Genomic DNA, 18,580 nt, shown 5'->3' on the forward strand with positions numbered 1-18,580 from the left:
GGAAAGAAATATGGTCCAATTCATATACTAAGCAAGGGAACATCCCTCGTCAAGGGAACATGCCTCTGATCTGGCGGACTCACTGAACACACGTGCTACATTTGTAAATGTTGTCTGAGTGTTGGAGTGTGCCCCCCGTGGCTATCCGTAAATTAAAAAATAACAAGAAAATAGTGCCGTCTGGTTTACTTAATATAAGGAATTTTAAATGATTTATACTTTTACTTAATACTTAAGTATATTTGAGCAATTACATTTACTTTTGATACTTAAGTATATTTAAAACCAAATACTGTTAAGACTTTTACTAAAGTAGTAGTTTACTGGATGACTTTCACTTTTACTTGAGTCATTTTCTATTAAAGTATCTTTACTTTTACTCAAGTATGATATTTAGGTACTTTCTCAACCACTGGTAGTGTGTAATTCATTTTATGTGACATCAGAGCTCCAGTCTTCCCACACAAGTCGCCGCTCAACTCCATCGTAAATCGTGGAGTTGCGTTTAATCAGCTACTAGATCACTAGTGTGCTAGAGTTTCTTTTCAATTCAGAGGTTGATCTCTTGAAACACAGACTGTCATAAGAAAACTGTCACAAGAAAGCATTTCAATTAAATAGCACTATGAAAGAGGTTGCCTAAGGATGTCATCATCACCTGGGATGTATTCATGTAGAAAAACGTTTTGAAACGGATAACAAACACTAGCGTTTCTTGTTGTACACGTTCAGGTAATCCATTCCCGTTTTGACTCGTTTTCTTATGTTTGCTTCCTAGAGAATAACACCCTGTCAACCTTTAAAGATATAATTTCCAGACTCACCTTAAACTCTTGTAGCGTTGTGTAGACCTTTCCCCTGAACTCACAGTAGTTCTTCTTCTCCTTGCACTCTGGACAGCACTGGCTGGTGTCCACCCGGATGCAGCGAGGGTGAACTTTGGGACATTCAGGTTTGGCACACAGGGGTCCCTCGTCCGTGCAGAGGCAAGGGCATGTGGAGGGCCCCGGGGTAAACTTCTCCCCGATGGCAAACACAAAGCCACTTTCGTCCATGCAGCCCTTCCCCCTGTAATCTGGATATGCGTACTCGTCGATAGCGTCAAGAGAAAGATTTGTTTCACTAGTGGGACCCTCGTCTACTCGGCTCAGGCCCCCCTCTTGCTCTTCCCACAACTCCTGTGATGCCTTCCCACCCTTGGATCCAGCAAGTTTCTGGATGCTGGAGTTTGGCCTGGATCTGTTGACAGAGGTTCTGTTGCTGGCCCCTCTGTGGGTCTCCAGGCCCATGAAGCTGATGTCCTCCAGCTGCTGCTGGGTGCTGTAGCTGAGCGCCCCCACTGAGGCCTGCTGCTTGTCCTGCTTGTCCTCTCTGGCCTGGGTCAGGACACGCTCCAAGCGTTCCCGGCTCACTGACAAGTCTGCCAGGGGATTACACTGAGTACTGGTCAGAAACAACATAACAAAGAGGACTTCCACTGTCATGGCAACAGAGTGCACCATATCTCCCCACCACCTGAAAGGTGGGATGACACCTTGGCTTCACATAACACACTTCATATCTCAGGTGTGAGCCAGTCCATCTGGAAAAAGAGAATGAAACTGGAATTAAGTATTTGACCGGATGTAGTCTAGACATTGATATTGTCTCTTAGCCTGGTCCAAATTCTGTGCTTTATAGCAAACTCCTCTTGTCGTTATCATGGCCAAACAATGATGAAGACAATGACCATAGGAGTTGGCTATACAAGCATAAAAATATCTGACTAATTGTCTTCATGTTAGCCCCAATAAGGGTTCTGCTTTTTCATTGCAATACCGGATCCTATCAAAGAAACAACTCACATGACCTAAAGAAAACCTCAGCGACTTGGGCTGTCAGAACGGAGTGCATTCATGTTGCCGGTGTCAGGAAATCAATAGGCTTTCTTACACTAACACTTCCTTGCATCAAATGCTCCCAGCAGGGACAGACTGTGGAGGTAAAAAGTGTATATTTCTTCATTTATTTCTTTATATTTTTGGGGGACTTGTTGTGCATTGTTTGGTGTTTGTTAGGCATTACTGCATTGTGGGAGCTAGAAACATAAGCATTTCGCTGCACCTGTGATAACATCTGCTAAATATGTGCATGCAACCCCAAAAAATGGATTTAAAAAAAATAACAATAAAATTAAGTGTTCCATTATATGTTCTAAATTTATGGCTCTGGTTTTGTACATGTGCAGTGGTCTCACACACCAGGCCCGGGGCCACCAAACTGCAGCTTACGGATCTGATGTGGCATGCAGGCCAGGAGTTTAAGACCACTAATGTTAAGGGAATCAATATTTGTTTCACAATTTATATTGCTCAAATAATGCCCACCCCCCCTTTTTTTTGTTACAATGAAATCTATTGAATTCAGTAATCAAACAATGGTTGTTTTATGAAAAACATGCTGTCATAAACAGACAAACTGTCATGACTATTTATGACATTGTCTGTGATACAAGGCTTGGCTTCTGCCAGAATGGCTCATGCTGTAGGAGCAGGAGCCTATCTCCAGTGTCTGTAGCGTGAGACAGGGTTTACCCTATGGGTCAACATCTGGTCCCATTTTCACAGTCTTTGGTATGTATAGATAATTAATCTCACTCTGTGTGTGTGTGTGTGTGTGTGTGTGTGTGTGTGTGTGTGTGTGTGTGTGTGTGTGTGTGTGTGTGTGTGTGTGTGTGTGTGTGTGTGTGTGTGTGTGTGTGTGTGTGTGTGTGTGTGTGTGTGTGTGTGTGTGTGTGTGTAAATAAAGTTTCCCTGTGTGTACAGAGTCACAGACCAGCAAAAGCAGTGAGTCGCTCTCTGATAGTATGACTCGGCCGGGGATCGAACTCCCAACCTTCCAATCTCAGGGTGGACACTAACCGCAATGCCACTAAGTTGGTCTTAGGTAAGCAGGACATACGACAATGAATGCATTAAGTTGATGAGTTTCTTTTTTCGTTTCAATACTAATCAAATGAATTGATTACCAAACTAACTAGACATGTTAATGATTTGAGTTTGAATGCCTTACTGTGTTTTGTTTTGACCTTCAATCATGTTCTTAAGAGGAGTATGTTGAATACATTTTTTTCTCTCTAGTAAAACACTTGCAGTGGGATCAATATTTGTATCTTTGTGTAAAAAGGTGAGATTTCGCTGTATTGAATTTGACCTGACGATTAGCTGTAGATGAGTGTCTGGACTCATTTAAGAATAAACCATTCAGTATTTATTAATATGTCAACTCCGCTGGCAATGAATTCGTTTTCAATAGAGGAGAGTACAACTGCTGTTTCCAAATTAGGATTCTCAAGAAAGAACAGAAGGTATATAAATACTTTAAGTTTTCCCTGAGCAAGTCAGCCTTGTTAAAAAATGCAGTAGGTTAATATAAAGGGAATGAAAAACGTATGTTATCAGTAAGAATAAAAGCATAGTATTTCTGAGGGAATACTACATTTTAATAAATGGATGCGCCTGACAAGTAAAATCATGTCCTGGCACCTCAGGGAAGTGTATATTGAGATCAATCAATCAAATGTATTTATAAAGCCCTTCTTACATCAGCTGATGTCAGAAAGTGCTGTACAGAAACCCAGCCTAAAACCCCAAACAGCATGCAATGCAGGTGTAGAAGCACAGTGGCTAAGAAAAACTCCCTGGGAAGGCCAGAACCTAGGAAGAAACCTAGAGAGGAACCAGTCATCTTCTGGCTGTGCCGGGTGGAGATTATAGCAGAACATGGCCAAGATGTTCAAATGGTCATAGATGACCAGCAGGGTCAAATAATAATATTCACAGTGGTTGTAGAGGGTGTTACAGGTCAGCACCTCAGGAGTAAATGTCGGTTGGATTTTCATAGCCGATAATTCAGAGTATCTCTTACCTGCTGTCTCTAAAAAGTTGAAAACAGCAGGAGATAAGAGTTAGAGATAGAGATAAGGGCTGTGGTCAAGTTCAATTCTAGACAACTCTAAACATAAGTTGAAAGTCACTTCATGTGTAGTCTCGAACACCACAGCCCCAGACTTCCAGCCTGGGGATGCAGTTACGTCACAATGCAGTGCCTTCAGCAAGTATTCAGACCCCTTGACTTTTTCCACATTTTGTTACGTTAGAGCCTTGTTCTAAAATTGATCAAATTGTTTTTTTCCCCTCAATCTATACCAATAACCCATATAAAAAAAACTGAAGTATCACATTTACGTAACTATTCAGACCCTTTACCCTGTACTTTGTTGAAACACCTTTGGCAGCGATTACAGCATCTATTCTTCATTGGTATGACGCTACCAGCTTTGCACACCTGTATTTGGGGAGTTTCTCCCATTCTTCTCTGCAGATCCTCTCAAGCTATTTTCAGGTCTCTCCAGAGATGTTCGATCTTGTTCTAGTCAGAACTCTGGCTGGGCCACTCAAGGACATAAAGCATACAACACTCCTTCCGTGGCCTCCAACTGCTCTTAAACGCTAGTAAAACCAAATGCATGCTTTTCAACCATTCGCTGCCTGCAACCGCACACTGACTAATATCACCACCCTGGATGGTTCCGACTTTGAATATGTGGACATCTATAAGTACCTAGGTGTCTGGCTAGACTGTAAACTCTCCTTCCAGACTCATATCAAACATCTCCAATCGAAAATCAAATCTAGAGTCGGCTTTCTATTCCGCAACAAAGCCTCCTTCACTCACGCCGCCAAACTTACCCTTTTAAAACTGACTATCCTACCGATCCTCGACTTTGGCGACGTCATCTACAAAATAGCTTCCAACACTCTACTCAGCAAACTGGATGCAGTTTATCACAGTGCCATCCGTTTTGTCACTAAAGCACCTTATACCACCCACCACTGCGACTTGTATGCTCTAGTCGGCTGGCCCTCGCTACATATTCGTCGCCAGACCCACTGGTTCCAGGTCATCTACAAGTCCATGCTAGGTAAAGCTCCGCCTTATCTCAGTTCACTGGTCACGATGGCAACACCCACCCGTAGCACGCGCTCCAGCAGGTGTATCTCACTGATCATCCCTAAAGCCAACACCTCATTTGGCCACCTTTCGTTCCAGTTCTCTGCTGCCTGTGACTGGAACGAATTGCAAAAATCGCTGAAGTTGGAGACTTTTATCTCCCTCACCAACTTCAAACATCTGCTATCTGAGCAGCTAACCGATCGCTGCAGCTGTACATAGTCTTATCGGTAAATAGCCCACCCAATTTTACCTACCTCATCCCCATACTGTTTTTATTTATTTACTTTTCTGCTCTTTTGCACACCAATATCTCTACCTGTACATGACCATCTGATCATTTATCACTCTAGTGTTAATCTGCAAAATTGTAATTATTTGCCTACCTCCTCATGCCCTTTGCACACAATGTATATAGACTCTTTTTTTCTACTGTGTTATTGACTTTTTTATTGTTTACTCCATGTGTAACTCTGTGTTGTCTGTTCACACTGCTATGCTTTATCTTGGCCAGGTCGCAGTTGCAAATGAGAACATGTTCTCAACTAGCCTACCTGGTTAAATAAAAAATAAAAAAACATTCAGAGACTTGTCCCGAAGCCACTCCTGCATCGTCTTTGCTGTGTGCTTAGGGTCGTCGTCCTGTTGGAATGTGAAGCTTCGCCCCAGTCTGAGGTTTTCATCAAGGATCTCTGTACTTTGCTCCATTTATCTTTGCCTCGATCCTCACTAGTCTCCCAGTCCCTGTCCCTGAAAAATGATACTGCCGCCACCATGCTTCACCGTAGGGATGGTGCCAGGTTTGCAGAAATGTTTTGGTACCCTTCCCCAGATCTGTGCCGCGATACAATCCTGTCTCTGAGATATATAGACAATTCCTTCATCCTCATTGCCTGGTTTTTGCTCTGACATATGCTGTCAACTGTGGTACCTTATATAGACTAGAGGTCGACTGATTAATCGGAATGGCCGATTAATTAGGACTGATTTCAAGTTTTCATAACAATCGGAAATCGGTATTTTTTTGGGCGCCGATTTGCGATTATAAAATATAATATATATATATATATATATATATATATTATTTTTTGTTGTTTTATACCTTTATTTAACTTGGCAAGTCAGTTAAGAACACATTCAGTTAAGAACACATTCTTATCTACAATGACAGCATAGGAACCGTGGGTTAACTGCCTTGTTCAGGGGCAGAACGACAGATTTTCACCTTGTCAGCTCAGGGGTTCCAATCTTGCAACCGCACAGTTAACTTGTCCAAAGCTCTAAACATTGCACTCCACGAGTAGCCTGCCTGTTACGCGAATGCAGTAGAAGCTAGATAGCATTAAACTTATCTTATAAAAAACAATCAATCAATCATAATCACTAGTTATAACGACTAATCCAGTTTAGCAGGCAATATTAACCAGGTGAAATTGTAATTTCTCTTGCTTTCATTGCACGCAGATTCAGAGTATATGCAACAGTTTGGGCTGCCTGGCTCATTGTGAACTAATTTGCCAGAATTTTACGTAATTATGACATACAATGCTTCCCGCACATCTGGAGATGGCATCAAACATCTCAGTCACCTGAGATTTCTTTATCTGCTCATGCAAAGTTGCCAAGAAGTATGCAGACGTCGGGGCGGTCCCTGACGATGACGTTAATGAAGTCCACCAGGAGGTGAAAGGATAGGCTGTCAGAGGGGTTTAGGGACCACAGGCCATCAGCTGCTCTGGTACATCAGGAATGTCCATTTCCTGTTTGATGGGATTTGAGTACAACAGATTGAGGGTTGTGCAATGTAACAAGAATGTAACAAGAATATTTAGACTTAGGGATGCCACCCGTTAGATAAAATACCGAACGGTTACGTATTTCACTGAAATAATAAACGTTTTGTTTTCGAAATTATAGTTTCCGGATTCGATCATATTAATGACCAAAGGCTCGTATTTCTCTGACTGAGCAGCAGCAGGCCCGTAATCATTCATTCAAACAGCACTTTCGTGCATTTTGCCAGCAGCTCTTCGCAAGCACAGCACTGGTTATGACTTCAAGCCTATTAGCCTAATGGCTGGTGTAACCAATGTGAAATGGCTAGCTAGTTAGCTGGGTGTGCACTAATACTGTTTCAAACGTCACTCGCTTTTAGATTTGGAGTAGTTATTTCCCTTGCGCTGCAAGGACCGCGGGTAATGATGCTTCGAGTGTGGCTGTTGTCGAAGTGTTCCTGGTTCGAGCCCAGGTAGGGGCGAGGAGAGGGACGGAAGCTATACTGTTACACTGGCAATACTATAGTGCCTATGAGAACATCCAATAGTCAAAGGTATATGAAATACAAATGGTATAGAGAGAAATAGTCCTATAAATACTATATTAACTACAACCTAAAACCTCTTACCTTGGAATATTGAAGTCTCATGATAAAAGGAACCACCAACTTTCATATGTTCTCATGTTTTGAGCAAGGAACTTAAACGTTAGCTTTTTTTACATGGCACATATTACTTTCTTCTCCAATACTTTGTTTTTGTATTATTTAAGCCAAATTGAACATGTTTCATTATTTATTTGAGGCTAAATTTATTTTATTGATGTTTTATATTAAGTTAAAATAAGTGTTAATTAATTCAGTATTGTTGTAATTGTCATTATTACAAATAAATAAATAAAAATCGACCGATTAATCGGTATCGGCTTTTTTGGTCCTCCAACAATCGGTATCGGCGTTGAAAAATCATAATCGGTCAACCTCTAATATAGACAGGTGTGTGCCTTTTCAAATCAAGTCCAATCAATTGAATTTACCACAGGTGGACTCCAATCAAGTTGTAGAAACATCTCAAGGATGATCAATGGAAACAATTTCGAGTCTCATGGCAAAGGGGCTGAATATTTATATAAATAAGGTATTTCTGTTTTTTATTTGTAATAAATGTGCAAAATTGTCTAAAAACCTGTTTCGCTTTGTCATTATGAAGAAAAAGTCAAGGTGTCTGAATACTTTCTGAATGCACTGTATGCATTTAAAAATAATGCCCATTTTGCATTCACAGAACAGAAAAGAAATGACTTGAAAATGAATGGACTCTACCCAGCTGTTACACCAGTGGTGTTTGGTAGTTGTGAGGTGATTCTGTTCTGTTATATTGTTGTGGATGAGCCAAGAGGCAAAATCCAAGGAGCAAGGCTAAGAATGGGCCGAACGAGGTAGCAGAACGAGGTAGTGATAGTGCCATACAGATAGTGCCGCAGCAGACGGAGCCAATAGTTCATTAGTAAAAGTACTTAATTTGGCTCCGTTCTCCATAACCTCACTACCTTTAACAGCTGCTAGTGCCTGGCTGTCACAGTCCCACTGCTACTGCTTCTAGCTGTCCTCTTCCCCTCTGGATGGCCCTCAGGCTAACCATCATCTTCTTGGTTCTAGTGGCCCTAGTCAGTTGCATGTTCATCTTTGTTTTGCTCATATTCTTTTTTTCTTATTGCCTTTTATCTGTTAGTGCATGTGAAAGGAAATTGCGTATGTGGAAAAAAAATCCCAATGGTTATCAAACAGTGGTTATTAGCTATTTCTGTATAGCACAGAACAAGCGTAGTGGTTTTTATCAGCACCGAATGAATGGTTCCTCTCTGGCGGACAGAAGACTATCAATGTTTCCGGTGACTTCTAAAGGTGTATAGCGTTATTGCTCTACTGCAGTCAGAATGAATAAACGTGTTTTGTCTTCATTGTTAAAGAGAGAAGGCTAAGTCATTACCGATGACATAGTTTTAATGCATTCTGTTTAAGGTCAAGGCTGTCTTTACATCTCAAATTATTTTATATATTTTTTATTTCTTTAATTTTTCTTTTCTTTTCTTTTCTTTATTTAGCCAGGTAGGCTAGTTGAGAACAAGTTCTCATTGACAACATCGACCTGGCCAGGATGAAGCAAAGCGACACAAGCAACAACACAGAGTTACACATGGAATAAACAGACATGCAATCAATAACACAATAGGAAAAAAAGTATATATACAGTGTGTACAAATGAGGTAGGACAAGGGAGGTAAGGCAATAAATAAGCCATAGTGGTGAAACAATTCAGTTTAACAATTAAACAAAAGATGAAGGTGCAAGTAGAGATACTGGAGTGCAAAGGATTCTAAAAATGATACAGTGCGTATCTGACTGAACAGAGCAATATTTCAGCCGCATTTAATTGAGCTAAGGTATTGAAGAGTGTGAGACTGCCAGGTTCAATAGCACTCATTGAGACATTGAAATTGTGACACATGTTATATTACAGTCTTATTCTGTAAGACTGTATTAGGGAGTTGGTGGCATCTAAACTCTATGAGGGAGTCCCTCTTCTGTTCTACTCAAATCCCATCAAACAGGAAATGGAAATTCCTGATGTACCAGAGCAGCTGATGGCCTGTGGTCCCTAAACCCCTCTGACAGCCTAACCTTTCACCTCCTGGTGGACTTCATTAACGTCATCTTCAGGGACCGCCCCGACGTCTGCATACTGCTTGGCAACTTTGCATGAGCAGATAAAGAAATCTCAGGTGACTGAGACATTTGATGCCATCTTCTCCAGATGTATGGGAAGCATTGTAGAGGACACACAAGGAGTTGGATGTCGGTTGGCATTTGTTCCCTCCCAGAGATATGTCCTCCATCGCTTAATTTACCCACAACCCCCTTTCACCCTGTCGTACCTCAGCAAGCATGATGCTGAGCGCGTGACACTGGTGCCTGACCCCTGCACCCTGCTCATTGAGGGCGTGACCTTTGGCCTGACCTCTACAAACATTGTGTTTGACATGGGAGCAGAGGAGATCAGATGTGCTGCCGGTTTGGAAAGATTCTCACGCATCTTGAAACACATGCTGACCCAGAGAAGCTACTACCCCTTGTACCTGCTGGTGAAATGAGAAATTCCAGAGCTAGGGCCAGATACCCCTCAGTCCTGGTGTGCGCTACTTCATCAAGGATGTGATTAGCTGTGTGTGTGTGTCAATCCTGGACCATGGGCCAGGTGGGAGGGGCTTATGGCAAGCTGCTCATCAAGAGGAGCTCCACATCGATAGATGGGAAGAGTCAGTCCCTGTGTGGCCGGCTAAGTGGTCAAGATCTAACCTGATTGAAGACTGACTGAAGATTGATCTCTCTCCCTACTTCTCATCATATTACACAATGATCTATTCTACAAGGGCTTGTCTGTTTATTTTTTTTACATCATTAATTTGATATAATGTAACTGGCTGCTTACCGTAATTTCATTGGGCAATTTTCTCTGTCCTATATTAACACATTCGTAGACGCAAACTGCTTATGGACGATATTATCTTCTGGTCAGGTGTTTTGTTAAGATCCCCGACACTCGTTCTGATCGTTAAAACGTATTGTTTGCAGTACGGTTTTGGAAACATATGGAACTTATCTTTCATATCAGCGAGAAATAATTTTCCAAAAACAAAAGGCTAAAATACTACACACCTTTATAGGGTTAGTGTTCCCACACGGCCATATCGCCATGTTATATTGCTTGCTTACAGAAGACAGACGGAAGACATAGGCGGCCACCTGTACTAATTAGCTATCTAGCGTGCTAGGAACACCTGTGTGTAAGCGTAACTGGGGAGGCAGTGTAGTTCGTCAACTGGAGGCACACACAGCAAAGTAGCACTTTAGGGGACTTGATCTTCCTCCTCCTTCCTTCCCACCGGTCAAAAACTGGTTGCATCAATGTTGTTTCCACGTCATTTCAACAACAAAAAACGCAATCTGATGATGTTGAATCAACGGATTGGGATTTGCAAAAAGTCATCAACGTAATGGAATTTTGTATTTTTTTTCTCCACCAAACTTTTAACCTAAATCCAATGACATGGTGACCTTTTTTTGTGTTAATTTCACGTTGAATTCACGTTAGTTGACATCTCAAACAAATCAAATCGAATCAAATCAAATCAGATTTTATTTGTCAAATACACATGGTTAGCAGATGTTAATGCAAGTGTAGTGAAATGCTTGTGCTTCTAGTTCCGACAATGCAGTAATAACCAACAAGTAATCTAACTAACAATTCCAAAACTACTGTCTTATACACAAGTGTAAGGGGATAAAGAATATGTACATAAAGATATATGAATGAGTGATGGTACAGAGCAGCATAGGCAAGATACAGTAGATGGTATCGAGTCAGTATATACATATGAGATGAGTATGTAAACAAAGTGGCATAGTTAAAGTGGCTAGTGATACATGTATTACATAAAGATGCAGTAGATGATATAGAGTACAGTATATACGTATACATATGAGATGAATAATGTAGGGTATGTAAACATTATATTAGGTAGCATTGTTTAAAGTGGCTAGTGATATATTTTACATCATTTCCCATCAATTCCCATTATTAAAGTGGCTGGGGTTGAGTCAGTGTGTTGGCAGCAGCCACTCAATGTTAGTGGTTGCTGTTTAACAGTCTGATGGCCTTGAGATAGAAGCTGTTTTTCAGTCTCTCGGTCCCAGCTTTGATGCACCTGTACTGACCTCGCCTTCTGGATGATAGCGGGGTGAACAGGCAGTGGGTCGGGTGGTTGTTGTCCTTGATGATCTTTATGGCCTTCCTGTAACATCGGGTGGTGTAGGTGTCCTGGAGGGCAGGTAGTTTGCCCCCGGTGATGCGTTGTGCAGACCTCACTACCCTCTGGAGAGCCTTACGGTTGTTGGCGGAGCAGTTGCCGTACCAGGCGGTGATACAGCCCGCCAGGATGCTCTCGATTGTGCATCTGTAGAAGTTTGTAAGTGCTTTTGGTGACAAGCCGAATTTCTTCAGCCTCCTGAGGTTGAAGAGGCGCTGCTGCGCCTTCTTCACGATGCTGTCTGTGTGGGTGGACCAATTCAGTTTGTCTGTGATGTGTATGCCGAGGAACTTAAAACTTACTACCCTCTCCACAACTGTTCCATCGATGTGGATAGGGGGGTGTTCCCTCTGCTGTTTCCTGAAGTCCACAATCATCTCCTTAGTTTTGTTGACGTTGAGTGTGAGGTTATTTTCCTGACACCACACTCCGAGGGCCCTCACCTCCTTCCTGTAGGCCGTCTCGTCGTTGATGGTAATCAAGCCTACCACTGGTGTGTCGTCCGCAAACTTGATGACTGAGTTGGAGGCGTGCGTGGCCACGCAGTCGTGGGTGAACAGGGAGTACAGGAGAGGGCTCAGAACGCACCCTTGTGGGGCCCCAGTGTTGAGGATCAGCGGGGTGGAGATGTTGTTGCCTACCCTCACCACCTGGGGGCGGCCCGTCAGGAAGTCCAGTACCCAGTTGCACAGGGCGGGGTCGAGATCCAGGGTCTCAAGCTTGATGACGAGCTTGGAGTGTACTATGGTGTTAAATGCCGAGCTGTAGTCGATGAACAGCATTCTCACATAGGTATTCCTCTTGTCCAGATGGGTTAGGGCAGTGTGCAGTGTGGTTGAGATTGCATCGTCTGTGGACCTATGTAAATCAAAACTAGACGTTGAAATGACGTCTGTGCCCAGTGGGTTCGTTTTGAGCCTAGGGTTGTTCCATGGCTGATTGTTCTAATGCTCTTGTTGGTCCAACACACATCTATGAATGGGCAATCTCTTATTCTTGAGTGGAGTTCTCACTTCACGCCAAAATCTTCTGAGGGCAATGAGCAAATAATTACCATAATTGTTTATTAATGATTATCATCTCTACACTATGTTGTTCAGCCTCCTGTGTCAGGGAGTGTCTACCCAAAAATGTACTCTTATGCAAATAGGAATGAGTGTGGAGTGTGCTCTTACCTCCGAGGTAGGATATTATCAGCAGTGTATTGTAACAGACTACGGCTGGGAAGAGGATAACTGGCGAAAGCATTTCCTCTTTTGTGGCCGTGTACAACACTCATGTTGTACAACTGGTGTACAAAAAATGTTTCAGAATGGTTGTGATACAGCTGATATTTTTTGTGAGTCAAACAGAGAGCTTGACTGCACAAATAATGTTTACACAACGACTGTGGGGTGACTCCAAAATGCTTGTGTATTTCTTTTGTGCAGAAAAACTCTGTTGTATCACTACCATTTTCATCAGTTGTACAACTTGAGTGTGTACAGAAGCATTGCCTCCTAAATCAGGTAGCATCTGTGTGATGGAGATCACCTATCACATCAGCAATGAAGCCCCACAAATCTCCAGAGTAGTTCAACTCCATCCTGTTGAGGTCCCATAGGGCGGGGCACAATTGGCCGGGTTAGGGTTTGGCCGGGGTAGGCCGTCATTTTAAGTAAAAACGTGTTCTTAACTGACTTGTCTAGTCAAATCAAATATTTAAAAAGATACATAAATGAATGGAGTCTACAACCAAAATTCCACAATTAAAGCTAAGCTGCAATTAAATTTGAAGGCAGTGTTCTCCTTAGGCTTATAGTAAGCATTATTACAACTATAACATAGACACACAATTTTCTAAACAGATTGTGTGAGAGATGCTTACTAAGCACACTGAGGGCTCATATTTCTGTTCTGCCTTCAGAAAGTATTCCCCTTGACTTATTCCACATTTTGTTGTGTTACTGCCTGAATTCCAAAGTGGATTAGATAGATATGTTTTCTCACCCATCTACACACAATACCTCACAATGACAAAGTGAAAACATGTTTTTAGACTTTTTAGCAAATGTATTGAAAATGAAATACTGAGTCAATACATATTAGAATCACCTTTGGCAGCGATTACAGCTGTAGGCGAATTCTGGGTAAGTCTCGGTAAGAGCTTTGCACACCTGGATTGTACAATATTTTCACATCATACTTTAAAAAAATGTCAAGCTCTGTAAAGTTGGTTGTTGATCATTGCTAAACAACCGTTTTCAAGTCTTCCCGTAGATTTTCAAACAGATTAAGTCAAAACTGGAACTCGTCCACTCAGGAACATTCAATGTCATCTTGGTAAGTAACTCCAGTGTATATTTGGCCTTGTGCTTTAGGCTATTGTCCTGCTGAAAGATGAATTTAAACTCCCAGTGTCTGTTGGAAAGCAGACTGAAACAGGCTTTCATTTAGGATTTTGCCTGTGATTAGCCCTATTCTGTTTTTTTACCCCCCAAAAAACTCCCTAGTTCCTTGCCAATGACAAACATATTCATGACATGATACAGCCACCACCATGCTTGAAAATATGAAGAGTGGTACTCAGTAATTGTGGTGGATTTTCTCCAAACATAAGGCTTTGTATTCAGGACATACAGTGCATTCGGAAATTATTCAGACGGCTTGACTTTTTCCACATTTTGTTACATTGCAGCCTTATTTTAATATGGATGATATAGTTTTTTCCTCTCATCAATATACACACATTACTCCATAATGACAAAGAAAATAATGTTTTTTAGAAAATGTTTCGAATTTATCACATTTCCATAAAGTACCAGTCAAAAGTTTGGACACACCTACTCATTCAAGGGTTTTTCTTTATTTGGACTACTTTATACATTGTAGAATAATAGTGAAGACATCAACACTATGAAATAACACATACGGAATCATGTAGTAACCAAAAAAATTGTTAAACAGCTCAAAAAATATTTTATATTTCAGATTTTTCAAAGTAGCCACCATTTGCCTTGATGACAGCTTTGCACACTCTTGGCATTCTCTCAACCAGCTTCACCTAGAATTATTTTCCAACAGTCTAAAAGGAGTTCCCACATATGCTGAGCACTTGTTGGCTGCTTTTCCTTCACTCTGCGGTCCAACTCATCCCAAACCATCTCAATTGGGTTGAGGTCGGGTGATTGTAGATTCCAGGTCATCTGATGCAGCACTCAATCACTTTCCATCTTGGTCAAATAACCATTACACAGCCTGGATGTGTGTTAGGTCATTGTCCTGTTGAAAAACAAGTGATAATCCCATTAAGTGCAAAGCAGATGGGATGCCGTATTGCTGCAGAATGCTGTTAAGTGTGCCCTGAATTCTAAATGAATCACCGACAGTGTCACAAGCAAAGCACCTCCACACCATCACACTTCCTCCTCCATGCTTCACGGTGGGAACCACACATGCAGAGATCAACCTACTCTACGTCTCACAAAGACACAACGGCTAGAACCAAAAATCTCAAATTTGGACTCATCAGACCAAAGGACAGATTTCCACCAGTCTAATGTCCATTGCTCGTGTTTCTTGGCCCAAGCAAGTTTCTTATTATTATTGGTGTCCTTTAGTAGTGGTTTCTTTGCAGCAATTCGACCATGAAAGCCGGTGTCAGAGGAAGGCCCTAAAAATTGTTAAAAACTCCAGCCAACCTAGTCATTGACTCTTCTCTCTGGTAACGCACGGCAAGCGGTACCGGAGCGCCAAGTCTAGGTCCAAGAGGCTTCTAAACAGCTTCTATCCCCAAGTCATAAGTCAAATCCATTTTTAGAGCTTTCCTCTGACACTGCCTGGTATAGAGGTCCTGGATGACAGGCAGCTTAGCCCCAGTGAGGTACTGGGCTGAACGCACTACCCTCTTTGGTGCCTTGTGGTCGGAGGCAGAGCAATTACCGTTCTCGATGTTGCAGCTGTAGAACCTTTTGAGGATCTGAGGACCTATGCCAAATATTTTTAGTTTCCTGAGGGAGAATAGGTTTTGTCGTGCCCTCTTCACGACTGTCTTGGTGTGTTTGGACCATTCTAGTTTGTTGGTGATACCAAGGAACTTGAAGCTCTCAACCTGCTCCACTACAGCCATTTATTTTTATTTAACTAGGCAAGTCAGTTAAGAACAAATTCTTATTTTCAATGACAGCCTAGGAACAGTGGGTAAACTGCCTTTTCAAGGGCAGAATGACAGATTTGTACCTTGTCAGCTCGGGGATTTGAACTTGCAAACTTCCGGTTACTAGTCCAATGCTCTAACCACGAGGCTACCCTGCCGCCCGGTCGATGCCATGTCGATGATGAGAATGGGGGCGTGCTCTGTCCTCCTTTTCCTGTATTCCACAATCATCTCCTTAGTCTTGGTTACGTTGAGTGATAGGTTGTTATTCTGGCACCAACCGGCCAGGTCTCTGACCTCCCTATAGGCTGTGTTGTTGTTGTCGGTGATCAGGCCTACCACTGTTGTGTCGTCTGCAAACTTAATGATGGTGTTGGAGTCGTGCTTGGCCATACAGTCGTGGGTGAACAGGGAGTACAGGAGGGGACTGAGCACGCACCCCTGAGGGGCTCCAGTGTTGAGGATCAGAGTGGCAGATGTGTTGCTACCTACCCTCACCACCTGGGGCAGCCCGTCGGGAAGTCCAGGATCCAGTTGCAAAGGGAGGTGTTTAGTCCCAGGGTCCTTAGCTTACTGAACATCTAATCAAATGGCTCCCCAAACTACATGCATTGCACAATTCACTTTAACTTCTTTGGGAATGGGGGCAGTATTGAGTAGCTTGGATGAATAAGGTGCCCTATGTAAACTGCCTGTTACTCAGGCCCAGAAGCTAGGATATGCATATGCATGGTAGTATTGGATAGAAAACACTCTGAAGTTTCCATAACTGTTAAAATAATGTATGTGAGTATAACAGAACTCGTAGGGCAGGCAAAAACCTGAGAAAAATCGAACCAAGAAGGAATTCTCGAGTTTGTAGTTTTCAAGGGATTGTCTATCCAATATCCTGTGTCTGTGGGGTCTGATTGCACTTCCTAAGGCTTCCAGTAGATGTCAACCGTCTTTAGAAGTTGTTTCAGGCTTCACTTGTGAAAAGGGGGGGGAATAAGAGCAGTCACTGTAAATGGCTCAGCTCAAAGGCATGAGTTGTTTATCGCGCGTTCCTGTGAAGCGCACCGTTTGTTTTCTTTCCATTGTAATGAAAACGGTATTGTCCGGTTGAAATATTATTGAATATTTATGACAGAAACACTCTTAGGATTGATTGGAAACATCATTTGACATGTGTCTACGAACTTTAGTGGAACTTTTTGAACTTTTCGTCTGGATGATGGGACCTTGCTTTGTGCATATGGAATACTGAACTAAACGCGCAAACAATAAGGAGGTTATTGGACATAAAGAGAAACTTTATCGAACCAAACTAACATTTATTGTGTAACTTTATTGTGTAACTGGGAGTGAGTCCTGGAAGTGCCATCCGATGAATATCAAAGGTAAGTGATTAATTTTAACGCTATTTCTGACTTTTGTTGACTCCACAACGTGGTGGGTAACTGTATGTCTTGTTTTGCTAGCTGAGCGCTGTAGTCAGATCATCACATGGTATGCTTTTGCCGTAAAGCTTTTTTGAAATCTGACACAGTGGCTGCATTAAGAAGAAGTTTATATTTAAGCCTATGTATAACACTTGTATCTTTCATCAATGTTTATGATGAGTATTTCTGTCATTTGATTTGGCTCTCTGCAATTTCACCAGATTTTTTTGAGACAATGCATTACTGAACATAACGCGCCAATTTGAACTGAGGTTTTTGGATATAAAGATTAACTTTATCGAACAAAACAAACATGTATTGTGGAACATGGAGTCCTGGGAGTGCAACCAGATGAAGATCATCAAAGGTTAGTTATTAATTTAATTTATATTTCTGATTTTTGTGACTTCTCTCCTTAGCTGTAAAATTGATTTTTGTGGCTAAGCACTGTCCTAACATAATCGTATGGTATGCTTTCGCCGTAAAGCCTTTTTGAAATCTGACACCTTGGTTGGATTAACAGCAAGTTAAGCTTTATTTTGATGTATTGCACTTGTGATTTCATGAAAGTTGAATATTTATAGTAATCAATTTGAATTTGGTGCTTTGCCATTACACCGGATGTTGGCCAGGTGGGACGCTAATATCCCACCTATCCCAGAGAGGTTAATAACTCTACCCACATATTACATCAATTACCTCGACTAACCGGTACACCCGCACATTGACTCTGTACCGGTACCTCCTGTATATAGCGTCGCTATTTTACGCTATTTTACTGCTGCTCTTTAATTATTTGTTCATTTTACTTCTTAGTTTTCGTGGCATTTTTCTTAAAACTGAATTGTTGTTTAAGGGCTTGTAAGTAAGCATTTCACTGTAAGGGCTACACCTGTTGTATTCAGCACATGTGACAAATAACATTTGATTTGAAATTTGGTGTGATTCACGCAGTCTCCTCTGAACTGTTGATGTTCAGATGTGTGTGTTACCTGAACTCTGTGAAGCATTTATTTGGGCTGCAATTTCTGAGACTGGTAACTTTAATGAACTTATCCTCCGCAGCAGAGGTAACTCTGGGTCTTCCTTTCCTGTGGCGGTCCTCATGAGAGCCAGTTTCATCATAGCACTTAATGTTTTTGCGACTGCACTTTTCCAGATTGACTGACCATCATGTCTTAAAGTAAAGATGGACTGTCGTATCTCTTTGCTTATTTGAGCTGTTCTTCCCATAGTATGGATTTGGTATTTTACCAAATAGGGCAATCTTCTGTATACCACCCCTACCTTGTCACAACATAACTGACTGGCTCAAATGCATTAAGAAGGAAAGAAATTCCACAAATTAACTTTTAACAAGGCACACCTGTTAATTTAAATGCATTCCGGG

General features: G+C 41.8%; 1 protein-coding gene across 1 annotated transcript in view; it reads right to left on the reverse strand.

The window, feature by feature from the left end:
* vwc2 (von Willebrand factor C domain containing 2) overlaps positions 1–18,580 on the reverse strand; it is a 49,210-nt gene that overhangs the window by 25,784 nt on the left and 4,846 nt on the right. The window contains exon 2 of the mRNA XM_064933156.1: positions 825–1,582. Coding sequence (XP_064789228.1) covers positions 825–1,502 — 678 coding nt within the window. The 5' untranslated portion in view covers positions 1,503–1,582. The remainder of the gene's footprint in view (positions 1–824; positions 1,583–18,580) is intronic.

The sequence above is a fragment of the Oncorhynchus masou genome, chromosome 24 (genome assembly GCF_036934945.1).
Source record: "Oncorhynchus masou masou isolate Uvic2021 chromosome 24, UVic_Omas_1.1, whole genome shotgun sequence".
Lineage (NCBI taxonomy): Eukaryota > Metazoa > Chordata > Actinopteri > Salmoniformes > Salmonidae > Oncorhynchus > Oncorhynchus masou.